At 36.8% G+C, this 25,786-nt stretch overlaps 1 protein-coding gene across 1 annotated transcript in view; it reads left to right on the plus strand.

The window, feature by feature from the left end:
• The window catches only part of igdcc4 (immunoglobulin superfamily, DCC subclass, member 4), a 232,452-nt gene extending 210,372 nt beyond the window's left edge, over nucleotides 1-22,080 (plus strand). The window contains exons 16-20 of the mRNA XM_061878024.1: nucleotides 4,073-4,207; nucleotides 7,751-7,853; nucleotides 7,971-8,202; nucleotides 8,293-8,418; nucleotides 13,435-22,080. Of these exons, the coding sequence (XP_061734008.1) occupies nucleotides 4,073-4,207; nucleotides 7,751-7,853; nucleotides 7,971-8,202; nucleotides 8,293-8,418; nucleotides 13,435-13,938 (1,100 nt within the window). The 3' untranslated portion in view covers nucleotides 13,939-22,080. The remainder of the gene's footprint in view (nucleotides 1-4,072; nucleotides 4,208-7,750; nucleotides 7,854-7,970; nucleotides 8,203-8,292; nucleotides 8,419-13,434) is intronic.
• Nucleotides 22,081-25,786: the final 3,706 nt, after the last annotated feature.

Raw genomic sequence — 25,786 nt, forward strand, 5'->3', positions numbered from 1 at the left:
CGACTATACAAACATTGATTCCACTTAAACTGACTGGTAATTTGCAGTGATACCAAACTACATGTGTTTTTACAACCTTAATGATATAAAGGTATGTCATTTAAAGGCCTACTGAAACCCACTACTACCCACCGCACAGTCTGATAGTTTATATATCAATGATGAAATATTAACATTGCAACACTCTTTAGTTTACTAAATTACAATTTTAAATTTCCCAGGAGTTTCTACTTCGAAACGTCGTGTAATGATGACATGTACGCAAGACGTCACAGGTTTTTAGGAAGTATGAGCGCTGCACACACACACACACACACAGCTAAAAGTCGTCTGCTTTAACGGCATAAATATACAGTATTTTGGATATCTGTGTTGCTGAATCTTTTGCAATTTGTTCAATTAATATTGGAGAAGTCACAGTAGAAAGATGGAGTTGGGAAGCTTTAGCCTTTAGCCACACAAACACACGGTGATTCCTTGTTTAAAATTCCTGGAGGTGAAACTTTCCTTTGGATCAGAGCGCGGTCAAGAGCAGGTTTCGGTGAGAAAATTGTGGTTAAAAGTCAGTTCTTACCGGAGAAAAGCTGAGTTTGTGCCGTCCATAAAGCTGCCGTCGACTCCTCTGAGACACTGCGCGTCAAGACACCCGTGGAGACACCCTTCTGACTATCAGGTACTATTTAACTCACTAAAACACTATCAGCACAATAGAAAGATAAGGGATTTTCCAGAATTATCCTAGTAAATGTGTCTAAAAACATCGGAATCCGTCCCAATGCAATTGCGTTTTTTTTTTTTTTCTAGTCCGTAGCTATCAATATCCTCAAACACAAATCTTTCATCCTCGCTCAAATAAATGGGGAAATTGTCGTTTTCTCGGTCCGAATAGCACTTTTTGTTGGAGGCTCCCATTAAAAACAATGTGAATATGTGAGGAGCCATCAACATGTGACGTCATCGTCTGCGACTTCCGGTAGAGGCAGGGCTTTTCTCTTAGCACCGAAAGTTGTGAACTTTATCGTGGATGTTCTCTACTAAATCCTTTCAGCAAAAATATGGCAATATCGCGAAATGATCAAGTATGACACATAGAATGGACCTGCTATCTTGGTTTAAATAAGAAAATCTGATTTCAGTAAGCCTTTAATCACGGTATTTCTTCTTTTAGTGCTGTGACTCAACTGCAGAAACTATAGAGCAGGGGTGTCAAACTCATTTTTGATGGGGGAGCTGCATGGGGAAAAATCTACTCCCGAGTAGGCCGGACTGGTAAAATAACACGATAATTTACAAATAAAGACAACTTCAGATTTTTTTTTATTTGTTTAAAAATAGAACAAGCACATTCTGAAAATGTACAAATCATAATGTTGTTGTTGTTTTTTTTTTTACACTTACATGTTGCGGTTAATAGTATTCTATCTTTGTCATTTTTGGAATAAATTATGTGATAATGTTCATCGGTCATCTCATTGGTGTTAATTTTCAATCGTTTAAGATCAAAAATACTGGTACCACTTTAGTATGGGGAACACATTCACCATTAATTAGTTGATAATTAAAGGGACAAGCGGTAGGAAAATGGATGGATGGAATTTGTGCGACAATATATTGCACGTTGGCCACAAAGTCAAGCGACCGATGGTTTTAATCTCTGTTTTGGCATCTCCATGTGGAGTTGCATGTTCTTCCCATGAGTGGGTGGGTTTCCTCTAGGTACTTCAGATTAGTCCCGCATTCCAAAAATAAGCATTTTGGGTTATTTGAAGACTCCTAATTGGTGTGAATGTGACTGTTAATATTTGTCTATTTGTGCCTTGCGATTGTCTGTTTACCAGTCCACCTGTTTCACCCAAATGCAGCTGGGATAGGCTCCATTGTACACATGGTACAGAAAAAGAAATGGATATAACTCACCAAAAAAAAGAAAAGTGCCAAAGAAACAAAAATAGGATAGCTGAGTATGTCTGGTGCACCATGGAAACTCACCAGGAGGTTGTGTACAAAATGTCGGATAATTACAAAGCGTTGATATTAATTTGTATTTTATTTTCCTGGGTCACTTTGTGCGAGGAATGTTGAAACATTGGTCTTCTCCAATATGCATGTTTTGTAATACAACAAATTCACAGTAAAAAATAAATTAATAAATAATGTTTTTTTTGTGTCTAAAATAATAATTTTAACAATATTAAAAAACATTGAAATTTAAATATTCCCAACTCTACTTCAACCAGCACTCCTATCTTTTGACACAAGCACTAAAGGTGAGCGCCACGATACATAAAGTGACATTTTACATGAGCTTTTTTTGTGCAAAACTGAGCCAGCCAAAACCTTTACAGCCTTTTTGCTGAATAAAAGAATACATGCAAATAAATAGTGTGGGATTTGTAATATTAACTATGAATGATAAAACACTGAATATGAAGAACATATTTAATTCTGATATGAAGGTCTCTCATCTTTACTTCCCGGGCGACTGTCTCGAGATCAATCTTTCCCAATAAAGCAAAATGTAACAAATATGCAAGAAACTTCAAGTTCAGGGCGGCCCTAGTTTGATGGTGAACGTTTAAAAAAATATATGGAGACGCCCAGCGGGCCGGGTTGAAAAGCTTAACTGACCCACAGGAAAGAGTACCAGAAGACGTCAACATTTAAAGCACACGTTTAAAGGCCTACTGAAACCCACTACTACCCACCACGCAGTCTGATAGTTTATGTATCAATGATGAAATATTAACATTGCAACACATGCCAATACAGCCTTTTTACTTTACTAAATTGCAATTTTAAATTTCCCGGGAGTTTCTTGTTGAAAATGTCGCGGAATCATGGCGTATACGCGTGACGTCACGGACTGTGAGGAAATATTAGGGCTGCGCACACACACAGCTAAAAGTCATCTGCTTTAACCGCATAATTATACAGTATTTTAGACATCTGTGTTGCTGAATCTTTTGCAGTTTGTTCATTTAATAATGGCGACTATAAAGAACAATGCTGTTGCTGGAAAGCAGTGAATTTCGGCTGTCTTTAGCACCGAGACCCAGCCGGCGTTTCTTTGTTTGGTGTGAAAGCAGAGCAGTCAAGCGAACATGTTTTCTCTACGTCAACCAGCATGTTTTTGGATGGGGAAATTGTGATATATATTTTACCGAAGACACCTGTGGATTATTCGTCGTTCTGCAGCAGCTGTGAGCTTGGCTCCTCGGCTTCTCTCTGAGACACAGTGTGTTCAACGCAGCCATCCGACCTCGAGGTATGTCTTTACAATCGTTACTTTACAATCTTTAAAATCTCACTAAAACACTATTAAAACAATAAGCAGATAAGGGATCTTCCAGAATTATCCTAGTACATGTGTTTAATTACATCTGAAACGCTCACACTGCCGTCGCCCGGAGCTGTCGCTTTTTTATTTATTTATTTATTATTTTTTTTCTAGTCCGTCGCTATCAATATCTTCAAACACGAATCTTTCATCCTCGCTCCAATTAATGGGGAAATTGTCGCTTTCTCGGTCAGAATCGCTCGCGCTGCTGGCGTCCATGATTGTAATCAATGGGTGGATGTGAGGAGTCCGACAATCTGTGACTACTTCCGGGAAAGGCAGGGCTTTTTTAAGAGCGACCAAAAGTTGCGAACTTTATCGTCGATTTTCTCTACTAAATCCTTTCAGCAAAAATATGGCAATATCGCGAAATGATGAAGTATGACACATAGAATGGACCTGCTATCACCGTTTGAATAAGAAAATCTCATTTCAGTAGGCCTTTAAACTGTGAGGATGTAGGCCTGCTAAAAACGCTGACTTTGGAAAACATCGCTCCATTCCCGTAGTCTGTGTTGTATATTGCAATATTTACTGTAACATGATGATGAATAATGGTCCTTCTTTTTCTCTTTACTTACCGTTTGAATCGCGATGGCTACTCTGTTCTTTCCTGCCAGGTCGTTAATCAATTATGCTTCAAGATAGAGCGACTACGCAACATAAATAAAACTATTCCTATTCACAACATAAACACAAGGTGTAACCAGTTCTTGTGTGTTTTTCTGCCTACAGGGAGCATCACCAGTGTTGTGGTGCGAGGCTTATCCAGTGGCAGCCGCTACTTTTTCAAGTTGGGAGCGTCGACGGAGGTGGGGCTGGGGCCTTATTCGCTTGTAAAGGACGTTCACATTCCCCCTCACCAATATGGTACGTGCCAAGTGTATCACATGTGTGTATAGTGTGTATTTAATTACAAAGTGTAATAGGGTTATTTTGTAGCTGCCGCTATGCAGAGTGACTGGAAGTGACACAGGAGTTGTGTGGCTGCAGACTCTGGCCATCTGTTTCTTCTCTCCTCTGTGTCCAGGCTGCCAAAAGATAGCCGGCATACATGAATATCAATGAAGGCAGTTGAATACCTGCCCTGAATTACTAGTAAATGTAGCTTTGTCTGGGATAAATAGGCTTCACGGGATTCTCTTTACTGGCTTCTAGACAGAAAGGCATTCGCCGATGTGTCAATTTTAAACGTTATTTATTTTTTTTTTTTTGGAAGGGTAGTCTTCTGCGAAAATAATAAAAAGTAGAACTCTGGGTTTGCTGCTCCTTTACAAGTAGAGATGGTTGCTTGATTTGAGCTGTGTATGTGGAAAAAGCGATCGATGGGTATAAATACATATTAGAGAATAGTACATCCAATCCAGCTATTCTGTAATTGGAGATGAATACTAATAAAAACAATAATATTAATAAGCATTATTATAATCCTTTTTACTAGGGATGTGGGGAAAAATTGATTCGAATACGAATCAAATCGAATACGTTGTGCGATTCAGAATTGATTCTAATTTTTAAAAAATCTATTTTTTTTTATTTATTTTTTATTTTTTTTTATTTTTATTTTTTTATCAATCCAACAAACCACTACACTGCAATACTATGATAATGCAATCCAATTCCAAAACCGAACCTGACCCAGCAACACTCAGAACTGCAATAAACAGAGCAGTTGAGAGGAGACACAAACACGACACAGAACAAACCAAAAGTAGTGAAACAAAAATGAATATTATCGACAAGAGTATCAATATTAGTTATAATTTCAGCATAACAGTGATTAAAAATCCCTCACTCACATTATCATTAGACATTTATAAAAATTTAAAAAAAGAACAATAGTGTCACAGTGGCTTACACTTGCATCACATCTCATAAGCTTGACAACACACTGTGTCCAATGTTTTCACAAAGATAAAATAAGTCATATTTTTGGTTCGTTTAATAGTTAAAACGTTATTGCAATCAGTTGATAAAACATTGTCCTTTACAATTATAAAAGTTTTTTTTTTTTTAAATATACTAAAAGTGTAGGAAGTGTTTTAAGAGCATTTAAGTGTGTGTGGGGCTTATAAACGTGTTAAATGCATAAAATATTTGCATGCATAAATCATAAAAGCACACCTACTTTTATATATTCATCCCTGTGATGATTGAGCAAAAAATGTGTTTAAAAAAATAAAAGTTGTCCACGTATGTATTTTGTATATTTGAAATCGTCATTAATTTGTCTATTTTATAAACACATAGCAGGGCATAAAAAAAAGAAAAAAGTTAGACATAAAAATTTTATAAAATATCAACTTGGTTGATTGGTCTGTGGTGAGGTGGCGACTTGTCCAGGGTGTACGCCGCCTTCCGCCCGAATGCAGCTGAGATAGGCACCAGCGACCCCCGGTGACCCCAAAAGGGACAAGCGGTAGAAAATGGCTGGATGGAATACTACTCAGATTGCATGTCAGCAGACTGGGGTAGATCCTGCTGAAATTGTATTGAATGAATACAGAATCGTTTTGAATCGGAAAAATATAGTTTAGAATTGGGAATCGAATCAAATGGAAAAAATCGATATATTATCGAATCGTGATCCCAAGAATCGATATTGAATTCAATCGTGGGACACCCAAAGATTCACAGCCCTAATTTTTACAGTAAGAAGGGGATTCATATGGCCCCATCCGTTGCAGTTTACCTGACACATAAAACAGGACGAATTGGGGGGTGCAACATCAACTTTAATTGAGTGTTGAATATCTTTAAAATGTGTTTTGTGGCAATTCCAACTTTGACCACAGTGTCGGTTGCTATGTTGAGTGGCACTTACCATTATTTTCAGCAGACTGTATTGCAAAATGATTCACCCCCCATATTTTTCTCATGCAGGACCTATCCAGGAATGGGTAAATCCCTCCCCTACTGTATATTATTGATGAGGGGCCAATTATCGCAATAATTGCATTTAATTAGAGTCATATTTAGCGCAATATGGGCCTGATCTTAGATCCCAATGTGAGGAGCTAAATCGCCTGTGCAAACTATAAAATGGGAATGATCCAAATACAGGAAAATGCATATTGCAAGACGTTGTTTGATATAGAAGATACTGTATACTATAGTATATATATTTCCTAAATTAAAAAATGAACGCCATTTTCAAAACACCAATAGAACGCAGGAATTGAATTTGTTTTAATCAGCCCTTTAAGTCATCCAGCAGTAGAGATGCGCGGTTTGTGGTCTCATCCACATAGTCCGCGGATAAACCGCGGGTCGGCCGGGTGACATGACGAAAAAATAGATTTTAAATAAATTCGGGCGGGTGGCAGTTGAACCATTTGGAAATATTTAATATACATAGTTCGGCAACCTTTACCACTCAGATAGCCATTTTGACCCGTGTCACAAAGTAAAGATGACAAATGGAGACTCAAACATTCTCGCGAATATCTGCGGGCGGTCACCCAGATAACAGGAATAAGGGCGTGTTATGAAGCCATAGCCTTTGACGCCTTCTACAACACGTACAAACTGCTTGCCAGTCCAGCAACATGTTGTATGTGGCTTTCGCAGACACACGCACACGACTGCAACGTATACTGGGTGATGCAGAGTACACTGATGGTTGTGATATAAACAACTTTAACACTTACTAATATGTGCCACACTGTGAAGCCACACCAAACAAGAATGACAAACACATTTCGGGAGAACGTCCTCACAGTTACACAACATAATTGCAACACAACAAATACCCAGAATCCTTTTCATCCATGACTATTCCTGACTATATTTTTGTGCATCGGCAAGGTGGGCGGGCTTGGGGCCGCAAGGGTGTAAAATATAGTCAGGAAAGGATTCTGGGTATTTGTTGTGTTGCGTTTATGTTGTGTTACTGTGAGGATGTTCTCCCGAAATGTGTTTGTCATTCCTGTTTGGTGTGGCTTCACAGTGTGCCGCATATTAGTAAGAGTGTTAAAGTTGTTTATATCACAATTACTACACACCAATTCTTGGTGTTGGATTTTATCAAATACATTTCCCCAAAAATGCGACTTATACTCCAGTGCGACGTATGTATGTTTTTTTCCTTCTTTATTATGCATTTTCGGCCGCTGCGACGTATACTCCGGAGCGACTTATAATCCGAAAAATACTGTATTTAGATTTTTGTTTATGATTTTATTTGCCTTCATGCAATTGTATGCATATGAAAAGCACGTTGTATTACCCTCTGTACGAAATATGCTCTAAAGATAAACTTGCCTTGCCTAAATAATGATATTCTGTACAAAGCACTTTAAAAATAAATACATTTATTATATATTATATTAAAAACAATTGTAAATATTAAGTAATGATAGGGTTCCATATTAGTAGAAATGGTTACATCTTTTTTCATGCTGTTTTGAACAGAGCTGGACATCCATGCAGTGACGGGCATCATCGTCGGTGTGTGTCTGGGGCTTATATGCATCCTCTTCTGCATGTGTTTCAGTTTTCGCAACACTAAGACCAGGTAATGATTCCACTTGACATTATTTCACCTCAAAGTCATACACCAGTACTGTTTGATATTAATAGTCTTCCATGTATACCCTCTATTGTTGCCTCTTTTATCTCTCCCCTCACATAGGGGGCTATCTGGCACCCTGGACTCCACTACTGCGACCCCCCAGTACAAAAGAGGGGGCTACCCCAGTGCTGCTCATGTGCCAGAGTGCAGCGATAGTCACGAGTTGGAAACGCTAATGCCCTCCGCAGGCCAAGAATGTAGTCAACCGTCAGCAGGAGCCCCAGAGGAGCAGAGCCTGATGGCAAGTGCCAACTCCGAGGATGGAGGGGAGGGTCTAGCACCTGAAACCAAGGTCGGAACCTGCAAAGTGGGAGGGTGGAATCTTTCCCACTGCTGTGAATTGAATTATGTTGAATCCAATGTGCCTTTGTCACCTTTTCAGGCTGCTTGGAACGGCTCTGTGAGTCATAACTGGGCCAACAGAATCACTCGATATCGGGACACCGTCACTGAAGACTCCCCGGGATTCATCGCTGGAGGTCTCCATGTAACTAACGATAACGTAACGGTAAATGGGAACCAGGCTTCATTCTATCTCGTTTTAAATGCATTGTCAGGGTGGCTGCTTAAAGGGGAACATTATCACAATTTGAAAAGGGTTAAAAACAATAAAAATCAGTTCCCAGTGGCTTGTTTTATTTTTCAAAGTTTTTTTCAAAAATTTACACCTCCCAAAATATCCCTAAAAAAAAGCTTTAAAGTTCTTGATTTTCGATATTTGCGATGCGACTGTCCATTTCCCTGTGACGTCATACAGGGCTGCCAATACAAACAACATGGCGGTTACCACAGCAAGATATAGCGACATCAGCTCGGATTCAGACTCGGATTTCAGCGGTTTAAACGATTCAACAGATTATGCATGTATTGAAACAGATGGTCAGAGTATGGAGGCAGATAGCGAAAACGAAATTGAAGAAGAAATTGAAGCTATTGAGCGAATAGCTATTGACGCTATTCGGCCATAGCATGGGTGTACCTAATGAAGTGGCCCACAGCATGGCTGCCTTATTAGCATCGCCGGTAAAATGTGCGGACCAAACAATAAGGACTTTCGCATCTTGTGACACTGGAGCAACTTAAATCCGTCGATTGGTAAGTGTTTGTTTCGCATTAAATGTGGGTATCTAGTTTCAAATGTTTTTTGATTGATTTATTGATTGATTGATTGATACTTTTATTAGTAGATTGCACAGTACAGTACATATTCCGTACAATTGACCACTAAATGGTAACACCCGAATAAATTTTTCAACTTGTTTAATTCGGGGTCCACGTTAATCAATTCATGGTACGTACAGCTAGCGTAAATAGCATGTTAGCATCGATTAGCGTAGCATGTTAGCATCGATTAGCTGGCAGTCATGCGTGACCAAATATGTCTGATTAGCACATAAGTCAATAACATCAACAAAACTCACCTTTGTGATTTTGTTGACTTAATCGTTGCAAATGCATCTGCAGGTTATCCATACATCTCTGTGCCATGTCTGTCTTAGCATCGCCGGTAAAATGTGCAGACACACTGGCACATTCAATGGGGGTCTGGCGGCAGATTTATTGCCAGTGGTGCAACTTGAATCCCTCCCTGTTAGTGTTGTTACACCCTCCGACAACACACCGACGAGGCATGATGTCTCCAAGGTTCCAAAAAATAGTGGAAAAAAAACGGAAAATAACAGAGCTGAGACGCGGTGTTTGTAATGTGAAAATGAAAATGGCGGGTGTATTACCTCGGTGACGTCACGTTCTGACGTCATCGCTAAAGGACCGATAAACAGAAAGGCGTTTAATTTGCCAAAATTCACCCATTTAGAGTTCGGAAATCAGTTGAAAAAATACATGGTCTTTTTTCTGCAACATCAAGGTATATATTGACGCTTGCATAGGTTTGGTGATAATGTTCCCCTTTAATGCTTAATGTGAACATTTGGTGTGTCTTTGTAAATGGACAAACACATGCTTAGTATGTGAATGGACATGGTCTTGGAAGGAACATGTTGACTTTTATTGGGTTAGGTAACAAACGTTTAAACCAGTGGTTCTCAAATTTGGGTACGAGTACCCCTGGGGGTAATTGAAGGTATGCCAAGGGGTACGTGAGATTTTTTCAAAATGTTCTAAAAATAGAAACAATTCAAAAATCCTTTATAAATATATTCATTGAATAATACTTCAACAAAATATGAATATAAGTTCATAAACTGTGAAAAGAAATGCGACAATTCAATATTTAGTGTTGACAGCTAGATTTTTTGTGGACATGTTCCATAAATATTGATGTTAAAGATTTATTTTTTTGTGAAGAAATGTTTAGAATTAAGTTCATGAATCCAGATGGATCTCTATTACAATCCCCAAAGAGGGCACTTTAAGTTGATGATTACTTCTATGTGTAGAAATCTTTATTTATAATTTAATCACTTGTTTATTTTTCAACAAGTTTTTAGTTACTGTTATATCTTTTTTCCAAATAGTTCAAGAAAGACCACTACAAATGAGCAATATTTTGCACTGTTATACAATTTAATAAATCAGAAACTAATGACATAGTGCTGTATTTTACTTCTTTATCTCTTTTTATCAACCAAAAATGCTTTGCTCTGGTTAGGGGGTACTTGAATTTAAAAAAAATGTTCACCGGGGGTACATCACTGAAAAAAGGTTGAGAACCACTGATTTAAACTATGTGTTGATGGAGAATTATTGTAGTATGTAAATGAATAAATCGACAGTTGCGTCGGATGTCAATTAATCAATTACATTTATTTATATAGCCCGTAATCAAAAATGTATCTAAGGTCTGCACAAGCCACAACAACATCATATGTTTATGTAAATTGACTGACATTTTTGTTCATTGTGTGTTTGTGAATGGGGAAGAAGATTTGTGTATGAGAATGGACCGACAGCCATTCACCTTACATGTGTGCAACAATTAACAGAAATACTGTATGTTTAGACTAGGTACAGTCGCGATCAAAACTTTACATACACTTGTAAAGAACATAATGTCATGGCTGTCTTGAGTTTCTGTGAAACAACAGTTCCATTGGCAGCAAAACAGGCCCGGAGCATATTATTACCACCACCATGCTTGACGGTAGGAATGATGTTCCTTGGATTAAAGGCCTCACCTTTTCTCCTCCAAATATATTGCTGGGTATTGCGGCCAAACGGCTCAATTTGTATTTCATTTGACCACAGAACTTTCCTCCAGAAGGTGTTATCTTTGTCCATGTGATGTCAGATGAAACAAAAATGGAGCTGTTTGGCTACAATACCCAGCAATATGTTTGGAGGAAAAAAGGTGAGGCCTTTAATCCCAGGAACACAATACCTACCATTAAGCATGGTGGTGCTTAACGGTAGGAATTAATTAATTATGCTCTGGGCCTGTTTTGCTGCCAATGGAACTGGTGCTTTAAATGGGACAATGAAAAAGGAGGTTTACCTCCAAATTCTTTAGGACAATCTAAAATCATCAGCCCGGAGGTTGGGTCTTGGGCGCAGTTGGGTGTTCCAACAGGACAATGACCCCAAAAACATGTCAAAATTGGTAAAGGAATGGCTAAATGAGACTAGAATTAAGGTTTAAGAATGGCCTTACCAAAGTCCTGACTTAAACGAGAGGACAATGCTGAAGAAACAAGTCCATGTAGAAAACCAACAAATTTAGCTGAACTGCACCAATTTTGTCAAGAGTAGTGGTCAAAAATTCAACCAGAAGCTTGTGGATGGCTACCAAAAGCGCCTTATAGCAGTGAAACTTGCCAAGGGATATGTATCCAAATATTAACATTGCTGTATGTATACTTTTGACCTAGCAGATTTGCTCACATAACAAATTCACAAAAGAACCAAACTTCATGATTTTTTTTTGTGACCAACAAGTATGTGCTCCAATCACTCTATCACAAACAAATCAGAGTTGTAAAAATTACTGGAAACTCAAGACAGCCATGACATTATGTTCTTCACAAGTGTATGTAAACTTTTGATCGCGACTGTATATATAAAAGGACGGACATATGCTGTTGTTGTGTGTGCCTGTGAATGGGCAGACAAATGAACAGGAAGTACAAACTAAAAATAAGAGCGCTACACAGGAACTACATTTCAACATAGGAAAGACAACAAATAGAGTCGGTCTTGACAAGACAGAGGTTTTTTTATTTGTGTATATGTGAATGGATAAACACATGTTTTATTATTTGTATGTGAATGGACAGATGTCCTAGTAAGTACAAAGGGACATTTTGATGTTTTTGTTAGTAAGTGAATGGACATGTGGTTTAAGTCATGTGTGTGCGTGTATCATATGTCAGTGTTAATGTAGTCAGCAGGCATTTGAAATTTCTGCGAAAAATCAGAAATACGCCTTCTTTAAACATCACTTTTCGCGTCAAAATATAAATTCTGTGTTTTTTGTATGAAATATCAGTAAAAATACAATCTACATAAAATGCGTGATGATCCAGAGCAATGAAAGAAGCTCGCTAGTTAGCAAACCATCTAGCTTACTTTTTGTCGCCTGCGTTCGCTCTGTCCCTCACTGTGACCTGTATGGCTGTTGATTAAGTGTGCCTTGCATTCACTTGTGTGTGTGTGAAAAGCCGTAGATGTTATGTGATTGGACCGGCACGCAAATGCAGTGCCTTTAGGGCACTCTCCCAATATTGTTGTCTGGGTGGAAATCGATCAATCGTCCTGTCCCCTTAGCAGAAAAACAGCCCCAAAGCATGATGTTTCCACCCCCATGCGTCACAGTAGGTTTGGTGTTCTTGGGATGCAACTCAGTATTCTTCTTCCTCCAAACACGATGAGTTGAGTTTATACCAAAATGGATACATGGATGATACAGCAGAGGATTGGGAGAATGTCATGTGGTCAAATGAAACAAAATAGAACTTTTTGGTATAAACTCAACTCGTCATGTTTGGAGGAAGAAGAATACTGAGTTGCATCCCAAGAACACCACACCTACTGTGAAGCATGGGGGTGGAAACAACATGCTTTGGTGCTGTTTTTCTGCTAAGTGGACAGGACGATTGATCCGTGTTAAGGAAAGAATGAATGGGGCTATGTATCGTGAGATTTTGAGCCAAAACCTCCTTCCATCAGTGAGAGCTTTGAATGGTTGACCAAATACTTATTTTTCACCATAATTTACAAATAAATTATTTTTTAAATTCCTATAATGTGAATTCCTGGATTTTTTGTTCACATTCTGTCTCTCACAGTTTAAGTGTACCTCTGATGAAAATTACAGACCTCTGTCATCATTTTAAGTGGGAGAACTTGCACAATAGGTGGCTGACTAAACACTTTTTTGCCCTACTGTATGTCAATCAAGGCAGCTGGCCAAATTGTTTTGGCAATATAGTGTATGTTGGCATTCTGTGTGTATGTGAAAGGACAAACCTATGTTTACATAATGTGACATTTGCTGTAGATTATGTCATGTGTGTAAGTGAATGGATAGACAGGATGTGAGGTGACTGGGGATTTTCTCTACTTCCAGGACGGTCCATCCATGAGCAGTAACCAGGTGGAGGCGGAGGTTATCGTCCACTCCGGGCTGTCAGATCCAGACAACGTGCAGACCAAGGAGATCTGTGGACATAGGAAGGACTCCAAAGCCACCTGTGGACCTTCATTAGCAGAGGACAGATTTCTGCCTCTGGCCCTGCCCGCAGAGGGGACGTATCCCCCTGACAAACACTCGCTGGCTCAAAGCCCGCAGAGCCTTCCCTCTACTAATTTGGCAGCGAACCACAACGGGGAGCCGGAAGACGGAGGGATAGAGGCGGGTCACGCTGAGCCAAAGCACACCCCGGGGCTAACTAATGGCTTCCACTCCCCGAAGACGCTGCGGCCTGTGACGAAGTCCGGGGAAAACGGGGACGTGAGACACTGTCCTTCTGCCCATGCAAAGACCATCTCTGGGGGTATGACTTCAGCCCCCTTTGTCAGTTCTGGCCTGGTCCACTCTACCTCAGTAGCACACACGTACCTGTGTCCCTAGTCTCTGCATGCGGGACACGCTCTTACCCAGGATGAATGTTTGGACGCACCTCATCAACGGATCCTTTTCTTTTGTACCGCTTCTTTCATACAGGATCTTTTTAGAGATAGTGTTTTTTTGGGGGTATGCATAACAACCATACATTCCTCTAGGCTGTGGAAGGCCACCTCTCAACGCTCGCCCACTCGTTGTCTACGCTTGAGAGTGGCGCCGAGGAAGCGTCTCTCCAGCCTCATGCTGTCTCAGGGTCACGATACTGGAATGTGCCATTTTATGCCATCTTGAACACACTTCTTGTAAATCTGCAGGTTAGTATTTCAAATGCACAACAGGAAACCATCTTTTTGTGTTACAAGGGAGGATTTGGGCCACGTCAAAAGAAAACAAACAAAACAACAAACAAAAAAACACAGGAAAAAAGTCATAATATTACGAGAAAAATAATCCAAGAAACGTTTACCTCACTGAAAACAAGTAATCTTAAGAAGGTATGACAAAATTCCCAAGAGGCGGGATTTGTTTATTTTTTTAAATAGTACAATTATGTGAAAGTTCGTGAGATGAGGTAATTTTAATAAGTAAAAAATGTGAAAACCCCACGCAATTATCATTCGATATTGGTTAACTTGACCAACACATTTACTTTATGGTCATGAAGCTACGACTTTATCACGTACACTTCCGATTTTTTTTTATTATCATCAGATTAAAACTAAGTACATTTTTCCTTAAAAAAACAACAACTATCCATCCATCTTTTATTATCCCTTTCGGTCAGCTGCACTGGGGCGGAAGACGGGATACACCCTGGACAAGTCTCCCGCTTATCGTGAGGAAAAAAGGACACCATTTTTTAGAGATAACAACTTTTTTGGTTAAAAAAAATCTATATATCTTTTTTGTTTGGCTTTCTACAGGCAGCAGTTATTTTTGTCTGATAAATACGACTTTATTCTCACAAGATTATGTCCTAATTATCGTTGAAAAAAATGTTAAATTTTTCTGAAATAATAACTTAATTATGGTAAGAGTACAATTTTTTAGAGCGAAAATGTGACGTTATTGTCGTAAGGTTGCATCTTTTCTCATAATTTTTTTTTCTCATAACATTATCATGGCTGTATTCTCCGAAGATTCCAAAGTATTTTTTTCTTTTCTATTGATATTGAGAATAAGCAGTCGAAGATGGATGGATGGCTATTATAACTTAATTCTTGTAAGATTACAGTTTTAACAGAGGAAATGTGACTACTATCATAAGGTTATTTCTCCAAAAATATATATTCTTATAGTATTGAAAAATACATTTTCATGATCATAACTGTATTCTTGGATGATTCCAAAGTTTAGTTTTTTCTAGTGACATAACGTGATTCTTGTTTTAGAGAGGGAATGCGACTTTGTTATCAAAAACTTACGTCACGAAAAATACATATTTTCTCGTAATGTTGAAAAAAAATTCTCAGAACATTATCATAGGTGTAGTCTCAGGAGATTCTGAACGTTTTATTTCTAGTGACATTATGACTTAGTTCTCATAAGATTACAGTTTGTCAGAGAGAAAATTTGTCGCAATCATTTCTCGTTAATAAAAGTGTTTTTTCTTATAACAATATCATAGCTGTATTCGCTAAAGATTCCAAAGTACTTTTTTCTGATGACGTTTTAATCAAATTATTGTAAAGGAACAGTTTTTAGAGAGAAATTTTTACTTTACTGTTGTTAGGTTGTGTCTCAAAAAAATTTATATTTTCTTGTAATTAAAAAAAAATAATTCTCATAACATTGTCATAACTGTAATCTTGGAAGATTCGAAAGTTGTTTTTTTTAGCGACTCCATAATTTAATTTTCATAAGATTACAGTTTTTTTTAGAGTGAGAATACAACTATTGTCGTAAGGTTACGTCTTTTCCCGTAAATAAATGTTGTTTTTCTCATTACATTATTATAGCTGTATTCGCCAAAGATTTTACTTTTTTTCTATTGAGGTTTTAACCGAATTCTTGTAAGATTACAGTTTATGGGAAAAAAATATGATTTCATTGTAGTATGGTTTCGTCTCGAAAAAATGTATCTTTTTTTATTATACATAAAAAAATATCATATCATTGTCACAACTGTATTCTCAGAAGATTGCAAAAAGGTGTTTTTCTAGTAACATGACTTAATTTTCATAAGATTACAGTTTTTTAGATAGAAAATGCGATGACTGTCGTAAGATGCTTCTTTTCTCATATTTTTTTTCTCATAACATTATCATAACTGTTCCTAAATACTTTTTTCTAGTGACATTACTTCATTCTCGTACAGTTTTTAAAGAGAAATTCGACTTTATTGTTGTAAAGTTACGTCTCAAAAAACTACTTGTTTTTTCATAAGATTTAAAAAAATTCTCATAACATAAACGTAACTGTATTTTCAAAGATTCCGAAAAAATGTTTGTGACATAAGTTAAACATTTCTTCTTTTTCGTTTTTTACAGACAAAATGCGACTATTGTCGTAAAGTTACATCTCGAAAAATATTTTCTCGTAATATCTCCTAATAGTGTACTCTTTTTTTCCTCAACATTATCATAACTTAATTATCGGAAAAATCTAAATATTTTTCGTGACATAAGTTATAAGTTATTGTTGTTGTTGGTTTTTTTACAGAGAAAATGTGACTATTGTTGTAAAGTTACGTCTCAAAACATCTTTTCTCATAATATCTCCTAATAGTGCACCTTTTTTCCTTCAACATTATCAAACCCTAATTATCAGAAAAATCTAAAAAATTTTCGTGACATAAGTTTTAAATTTTGGGTTTTTTTTTTTACAGACAAAATGCGACTATTGTTGTAAAGTTTCGTCTCGAAAAATCTTTTCTCGTAATATCTCCTAATGTACTTTTTTTTCCTCAACATTATCATAACTTAATTATCGGAAAATTCTGAATTTTTTTTTGTGACATGATTTATAAGTTATTGTTGGGTTTTTTTTACAGAGAAAATGTGACTATTGTTGTAAAGTTACGTCTCGAAACATCTTTTCTCATAATATCTCCTAATAGTGCACCTTTTTTCCCTCAACATTATCAAACCTTGATTATCGGAAAAATCTAAACATTTTTCATGACATAAGTTATAAGTTTTTGGGGGTTTTTTTACAGACAAAATGCGACTATTGTTGTAAAGCTTCGTCTCGAAAAATCTTTTCTCGTACTATCTCCTAATGGTGTACTTTTTTTTTCCTCAACATTATCATAACTTAATTATCGGAAAATTCTGAATTTTTTTCAGCAACATGAGTTATAAGTTATTGTTTTGTTTTTTTACAGAGAAAATGTGACTATTGTTGTAAAGTTACGTCTCGAAACATCTTTTCTCATAATATCTCCTAATAGTGCACCTTTTTTCCCCTCAACATTATCATAACTTAAATATTGAAAAAACCTAAACATTTTTCGTGACATAAGTTATAAGATTTTTGGGTTTTTTTTTACAGACAAAATGCGACTATTGTTGTAAAGTTTCGTCTCGAAAAAGCTTTTCTCGTAATATCTCCTAATGGTGTACTTTTTTTCCCCTCAACATTATCATAACGTAATTATCGGAAAATTCTGAATTTTTTTTTGTGACATGAGTTATAAGTTATTGTTGGGTTTTTTACAGAGAAAATGTGACTATTTTTGTACAGTTACGTCTCGAAACATCTTTTCTCATAATATCTCCTAATAGTCCACCTTTTTCCCCTCAACATTATCAAACCTTAATTATCGGAAAAATCTAAACATTTTTCGTGACATAAGTTATAAGTTTTTGGGGGGTTTTTTACAGACAAAATGCGACTATTGTTGTAAAGCTTCGTCTCGAAGAATCTTTTCTCGTAATATCTCCTAATGGTGTACTTTTTTTTCCCTCAACATTATCATAACTTAATTATCGGAAAATTCAGAATTTTTTTTTGTGACATGAGTTATAAGTTATTGTTGTTGTTTTTTTTACAGAGAAAATGTGACTATTGTTGTAAAGTTACGTCTCGAAACATCTTTTCTCATAATATTTCCTAATAGTGCACCTTTTTCCCCCTCAACATTATCATAACTTAAATATTGGAAAAACCTAAACATTTTTCGTGACATAAGTTATAAGATTTTTGGGTTTTTTTTACAGACAAAATGTAACTATTGTTGTAAAGTTTCGTCTCGAAAAAGCTTTTCTCGTAATATCTCCTAATGGTGTACTTTTTTTTCCCTCAACATTATCATAACGTAATTATCGGAAAATTCTGAATTTTTTTTTGTGACATGAGTTATAAGTTATTGTTGGGTTTTTTACAGAGAAAATGTGACTATTGTTGTAAAGTTACGTCTCGAAACATCTTTTCTCATAATATCTCCTAATAGTCCACCTTTTTCCCCTCAACATTATCAAACCTTAATTATCGGAAAAATCTAAACATTTTTTGTGACATAAGTTATAAGTTTTTGGGGTTTTTTTTACAGACAAAATGCGACTATTGTTGTAAAGCTTCGTCTCGAAGAATCTTTTCTCGTAATATCTCCTAATGGTGTACTTTTTTTTCCCTCAACATTATCATAACTTAATTATCGGAAAATTCTGATTTTTTTTTAGTGACATGAGTTATAAGTTATTGTTGTTGTTTTTTTTACAGAGAAAATGTGACTATTGTTGTAAAGTTACGTCTCGAAACATCTTTTCTCATAATATTTCCTAATAGTCCACCTTTTTCCCCTCAACATTATCAAACCTTAATTAGCGGAAAAATCTAAACATTTTTCGTGACATAAGTTATAAGTTTTTTGGGGTTTTTTTACAGACAAAATGCGTGTTGTAAAGTTTCCTCTCGAAAAATCTTTTTCTCATAATATCTCCTAATTCTGTACTTTTTTTCCTCAACATTATCATAACTTAATTATGGGAAAATTCAGAATTTTTTTTTTTGTGACATCAGTTATAAGTTATTGTTGTTTTGTTTTTTTTACAGAGAAAATGTGACTATTGTTGTAAAGTTACGTCTCGAAACATCTTTTCTCATAATATCTCCTAATAGTGCACCTTTTTTCCTTCAACATTATCAAACCCTAATAATCAGAAAAATCTAAAAATGTTTCGTGATATAAGTTTTAAATTTTGGGGGGGGGGTTTTACAGACAAAATGCGACTATTGTTGTAAAGTTTCGTGTCGAAAAATCTTTTCTCGTAATATCTCCTAATGTTGTACTTTTTTTTCCTCAACATTATCATAACTTAATTATCGGAAAATTCTGAATTTTTTTTTAGTGACATGAGTTATAAGTTATTGTTGGGGTTTTTTTTACAGAGAAAATGTGACTATTGTTGTAAAGTTACGTCTCGAAACATCTTTTCTCATAATATCTCCTAATAGTGCACCTTTTTTCCCTCAACATTATCAAACCTTAATTATCGGAAAAATCTAAACATTTTTCGTGACATAAGTTATATGTTTTTGGGTTTTTTTTACAGACAAAATGCGACTATTGTTGTAAAGTTTCGTCTCGAAAAATCTTTTCTCGTAATATGTCCTAATAGTGCACCTTTTTTCCCTCAACATTATCATAACTTAATTATCGGAAAATTCCCCCCAAAATTTTTGTGACAAAAGTTATACTTTTTTTTTTTTTTTTACAGATTAAAAGTGACTATTCTTGTAAAGTTAAATAAATGATAAATGATAAATGGGTTGTACTTGTATAGCGCTTTTCTACCTTCAAGGTACTCAAAGCGCTTTGACACTACTTCCACATTAACCCATTCACACACACATTCACACACTGATGGAGGGAGCTGCCATGCAAGGGTCTCAAAAAATCTTTTCTCGTAATATCTCCTAATTGTGCACCTTTTTTTCCTGAACATTATCATAACCTAATTATCGGAAGATACAAAAGTTGTTGTTTTTATCAGAATATGACTTTATTCCTGTAACGTTAAGTCAATGTTCGGAAAAATGACTTTTGTCTTGTAAGGCTACGTCACGAATACCACTTTGTTTCCGTAAGAGTAAAATTCTGTTCACGTAAGATTATGACTTTATTCATGTGCAGTTATATCACGTGTCTCTCTAACTAGTACTACTTTCTTCTTGCAATATTACAACTTTTTTTTCTCGGAACATCAAAATAAAAATTATCAAAAAAAGGAAACTTTATTCTTTTAACATGACAGTTTTTTCTCGAGAAAATACAAATTTTTGATTGTAATATTATTGCTTTTTTTTTTTTCCCTACGCTACGTCTTGATGTGAAGGTCGTGATGAGACATGACACCCACACAGGTGCAGACGGGTCACAACTAGGGATGCACCAGTGATTCTATACTCAACTCAGTTTGTCTCTTCATAAATCTGCTCCTAAAATTTTTTTTATGTGATACAAGAAATAATCGGTAATATTGGTATACAAAGTGGTCACTGATGCATTCCGACTCCTTGTCAACGACACTACCTCGTTTCTCTATCTGGTTTCCAATATGGTTTCACTGCTTCGATGTAGCTAGCACCTTTTTAAACATTATTGAGTGTTTCTGATTTTAAAGAAGAAAAAAATGTTTTTGTTTTGACTAGAAGATTGTTTTATGGCATTGTTGGTAGAAAACTGTTGAAATTACCTACGGCCATGTTTTCTGCACCGGTATTTCCTACGCTTCCCTGCAGCCTCGAATGCAGCTTAGTTCCAAGTTGACAAGAAAACTGCTAGAAAAAAAATGCAGTTTGTGTTCATGCCACCTGCAGGCAATACCATGAATTGATTAACGTGGACCGAGACTTAAACAAGTTGAAAAACTTATTGGGGTGTTACCATTTAGTGGTCAATTGTACGGAATATGTACTGAACTGTGCAATCTACTAATAAAAGTATCAATCAATCAAAATAGTTTTGCATGAAATTTTTATACCGGTTGTGTATTGTTTTTCTGCAACTGATTTTACATTTTTTAATCTTTTTTTTTTTTTTTTTTAAAGAAAAACAAAAAATCAAATTGGCTCTAACTAATTGCCTGCAGGTGTCAGCTTTTTGTAAACAAACTCTCGTAAATGGTTGCCATTCATAGTAGTGTAGTGATTCTCAATGCACACTTGATACCTGAACCGCATATAAAATATGGATAACACTTTAGTATGGGGAACATATGAACTGTTACTTAGTTGCTTATTAACATAGGGTTGGGGTTGGGGTTAGTTAGTTAATGGCTTACTGGTTGTATGATAAGGCCATGCAGAAAAAGGCTTTAATAAGTACTTAATAATGTCTAATTAACAGTCAATATCTTCCTAATTTGCATGTTAATAGGCAACTAATTATTGGTTCATATAGTGTGTGAATGTGAGTGTGAATGTTGTCTGTCTATCTGTCTTATTGGCCCTGTGATGAGGTGGCGACTTGTCCAGGGTGTACCCCGCCTTCGGCCCGATTGTAGCTGAGATAGGCACCAGCGACCCCAAAGGGAATAAGCGGTAGAAAATGGATGGATGTTTCCCAATACTAAAGTGTTACCAAAATATGTATCACCCAGTAATCATTTATTTCAAGTGGTTGCAGTCCAAACAATATTTTTTAAAGGTTTTTTAGGGATTACTTGGCGAGCTTTATCACGTCACTATGCTTCAGCTCTTGCTCTTACATGTTTTTTTTTAGATTTTTTTTATTTTTTTTTAATATCAGCTCTTTTTATTTTGTTTTATTTGATGTCATCAACAATGGTGACTGCATGTCAGGGTTTCCTAAACCTTTCCATCTAATGGTCCCCTATAATGCAAAAGTGAGTTTTAAATAATAGTCTAATAGTGATATGTCACTCGACTTTGTTTGGAAAAAAAACACATCTTAAAATAAACCCCAGCAATGTGCCAAATATCTGTCTGCGAACAAGCAATTGAGTGCACTACCTGAGGTGCATTTGATTGAGTCGCAATTGCTCTGGGGTCTATAAAGGCAGGCTTTGCTACACATCTTAAAATACAGCTTACTATCCATACTATTTTTCATGTTATGTTTTTTTGTCAGTTTTTCTTAGAAAATAGGGTAACCAAGCATTATGTTGCTTGCTGTTAAAATGTGATAACGCTGTAGCTCGCATAGCTAAACTAATGTCGTCAACATTTTATGTTGTTGGACAGATGCAGAGTCACAGTATGTGTGTAAATATATACATATATATATATATATATATATATGTATATATATATATATATATATATATATATATATATATATATATATATATATATATATATATACACAGTATATATGTGTATATATATGCATATTGATATATTTATACCCGCATGTGTATATGTATTTATGCATTCCTATATATGTAGCTACATGTGTGTGTGTGTGTATATATATATATATATATATATATATATATATATATATATATATATATATATATATATATATATATATATATATATATGTCTTGATTGGATTATCCAGAGAATAGTGCTCGATACCGTGGTAGAGCGCAATATGTAGGTGTGGGAAAAAAATCACAAGACTACTTCATCTCTACAGATCTGTTTCATGAGGGGTTCCCTCAATCATCAGGAGATTTTAATGGAAGCATTCACATACAATGGTTTATATAGAGCACAGAGTGGGTGGGTACAAGCAGGCGTAGGGTGTGGTGATTGGCTCATGTGTTACCTAGGAGGTGTTTCCGTCTGTGGCGGCATGTTGAAATGATTTCACTGCGCTTGTTGAGGGATGATAAATCTGGATGATATATAATAAACAGTTTCTCTTTTAAGCATAGGTTGCATCTTTTATTACCACTGTTGTAAGGTGAGCTGGATGCAAGAATTTGCCATGTTATTGAATATTCAACATTATTGTCTTTGAGGTTCCAAATGTGTTTGCTGAGTTCTGTAGAATTCTGCAAAGTCTGGTTTCTAAAGGAGGCGTTGTGATTATTCCATCTTGTTTTGAACGCTCCTTCGGTTAATCCTACGTACGTGTCGGATGTGTTAATGTCCTTGCGTATTACCTTTGCTTGGTAAACGACTGATGTCTGTAAGCACCTTCCGTTGAGAGGGCAATCAGGTTTCTTGCGACAGTTACATTCATTATTGGTTTCAGAGTCGTTTAGTCCGGGGGTAGGCAGTCCTTTTGCAATTGCTTTGTTGTGGTTTGAAATGATTTGTTGCATGTTATTCATACAGGATGGACCGCATATATATATGTATATGTATATGTGTGAATGTTTGTGTGTAGACATATACATGTATAAAAGTATGTATTTACAGTCGGTAAAAAGTTTACATACACTTGTAAAGAACATAATCTCATGGCTGTCTTTAGTTTCTAAAACTCCTATTTTTCGTGATACATTGATGGGCGAACATACTTGTTGGTCACAAAAAACATTCATAAAGTTTGGTTATTTTATCAATTTATTATGGGTCTACTGAAAATGTGACCAAATCCTGTCCCTTGACAAGTTTCATTGCAATAAGGCGCTTTTGGTAGCCATCCACAAGCTTCTGGTTGAATTTTTGGTGCAGTTAAGCTAAATGTGTTTGTTTTCTGACATGGACTTGTTTCTTCAGCATTGTCCACACGTTTCAGCCATGACTTTGGGAAGGCCATTCCAAAACCTTAATTCTAGCCTGATTTAGCAACTCCTTTATCACTTTTGACGTGTGTTTGGGGTCTTTGGCCTGTTGGAACACCAAACTGCATCCAGGACCCAACCTCCGGGCTGATGATTTTAGGTTGTCCTGAAGAATTTGGAGGTAATCCTCCTTTTTCATTGTACCATTTACTCTCTGTGAAACAACAGTTCCATTGGCAGCAAAACAGGCCCCGAGCATATTACTACCACCACCATGCTTGACGGTATTCCTTGGATTAAAGGCCTCAGCTTTTCTCCTCCAATTATATTGCTGGGTATTGCGGCCAAACGGCTCAATTTGTATTTCATCTGACCACAGAACTTTCCATCAGAAGGTTTTATCTTTGTCCATGTGATGACTCACACCCCATTGAGAACTTCAATCAATCAATCAATGTTTATTTATATAGCCCCAAATCACAAATGTCTCAAAGGACTGCACAAATCATTACGACTACAACATCCTCGGAAGAACCCACAAAAGGGCAAGGAAAACTCACACCCAGTGGGCAGGGAGAATTCACATCCAGTGGGACGCCAGTGACAATGCTGACTATGAGAAACCTTGGAGAGGACCTCAGATGTGGGCAACCCACCCCCTCTAGGGGACCGAAAGCAATGGATGTTGAGCGGGTCCAACATTATACTGTGAAAGTTCAATCCATAGTGGCTCCAACACAGCCGCGAGAGTTCAGTTCAAAGCGGATCCAAGACAGCAGCGAGAGTCCCGTCCACAGGAGACCATCTCAAGCGGAGGCGGGTCATCAGCGTAGAGATGTCCCCAATCGATACAGGCGAGCGGTCCATCCTGGGTCTCGACTCTGGACAGCCAGTACTTCATCCATGGTTATCGGACCGGACCCCTTCCACAAGGGAAAGGGGGACATAGGAGAAAGAAAAGAAGCGGCAGATCAACTGGTCTAAAAAGGAGGTCTATTTAAAGGCTAGAGTATACAGATGAGTTTTAAGGTGAGACTTAAATGCTTCTACTGAGGTAGCATCTCGAACTGTTACCGGGAGGGCATTCCAGAGTACTGGAGCCCGAACGGAAAACGCTCTATAGCCCGCAGACTTTTTTTGGGCTCTAGGAATCTTTGGACAATGCCAAAGAAACACGTCCATGTCAGAAAACCAACACATTTAGCTGAACTGCACCAATTTTGTCAAGATGAGTGGTCAAAAATTTAACTAGAAGCTTGTGGATGGCTACCAAAAGCGCCTTATTGCAGTGAAACTTGCCAAGGGATATGTAACCAAATATTAACATTGCTGTATGTATACTTTTGACCCAGCAGATTGGTCACATTTTCAGTAGACCCATAAAAAAACCAAACTTCATGAATGTTTTTTGTGACCAACAAGTATGTGCTCCAATCACTCTATCACAAAAAAATAAGAGTTGTAGAAAGTATTGGAAACTCAAGACAGCCATGACATTATGTTCTTTACAAATGTACTTTTGACCACAGCTGTATATATATGCAGTACGTTGGTGTGTACAGTGGGGCAAACAAGTATTTAGTCAGCCACCGATTGTGCAAGTTCTCCCACTTAAAATGATGACAGAGGTCTGTAATTTTCATCATAGGTACACTTCAACTGTGAGAGACAGAATGTGGAAAAAAAATCCAGGAATTCACATTGTAGAAATTTTAAATAATTTATTCGTAAATTATGGTGGAAAATAAGTATTTGGTCAACCATTCAAAGCTCTCACTGATGGAAGGAGGTTTTGGCTCAAAATCTCACGATACATGGCCCCATTCATTCTTTCCTTAACAAGGATCAATCGCCCTGTCCCCTTAACAGAAAAACAGCCCCAAAGCATGATGTTTCCACCCCCATGCTTCACAGTAGGGATGGTGTTCTTGGGATGCAACTCAGTATTCTTCTTCCTCCAAACACGACGAGTTGAGTTTATACCAAAAAGTTCTATTTTGGTTTCATCTGACCACATGACATTCTCCCAATCCTCTGCTGTATCATCCATGTATCCATTTTGGTATAAACTCAACTCGTCGTGTTTGGAGGAAGAAGAATACTGAGTTGCATCCCAAGAACACCAAATCTACTGTGAAGCATGGGGGTGGAAACATCATGCTTTGGGGCCGTTTTTCTGCTAAGGGGACAGGACGATTGATCCGTGTTAAGGAAAGAATGAATGGGGCCATGTATCGTGAGATTTTGAACCAAAACTTCCTTCCATC

The sequence above is a fragment of the Nerophis ophidion genome, linkage group LG02 (assembly GCF_033978795.1).
Source record: "Nerophis ophidion isolate RoL-2023_Sa linkage group LG02, RoL_Noph_v1.0, whole genome shotgun sequence".
Classification (NCBI taxonomy): domain Eukaryota; kingdom Metazoa; phylum Chordata; class Actinopteri; order Syngnathiformes; family Syngnathidae; genus Nerophis; species Nerophis ophidion.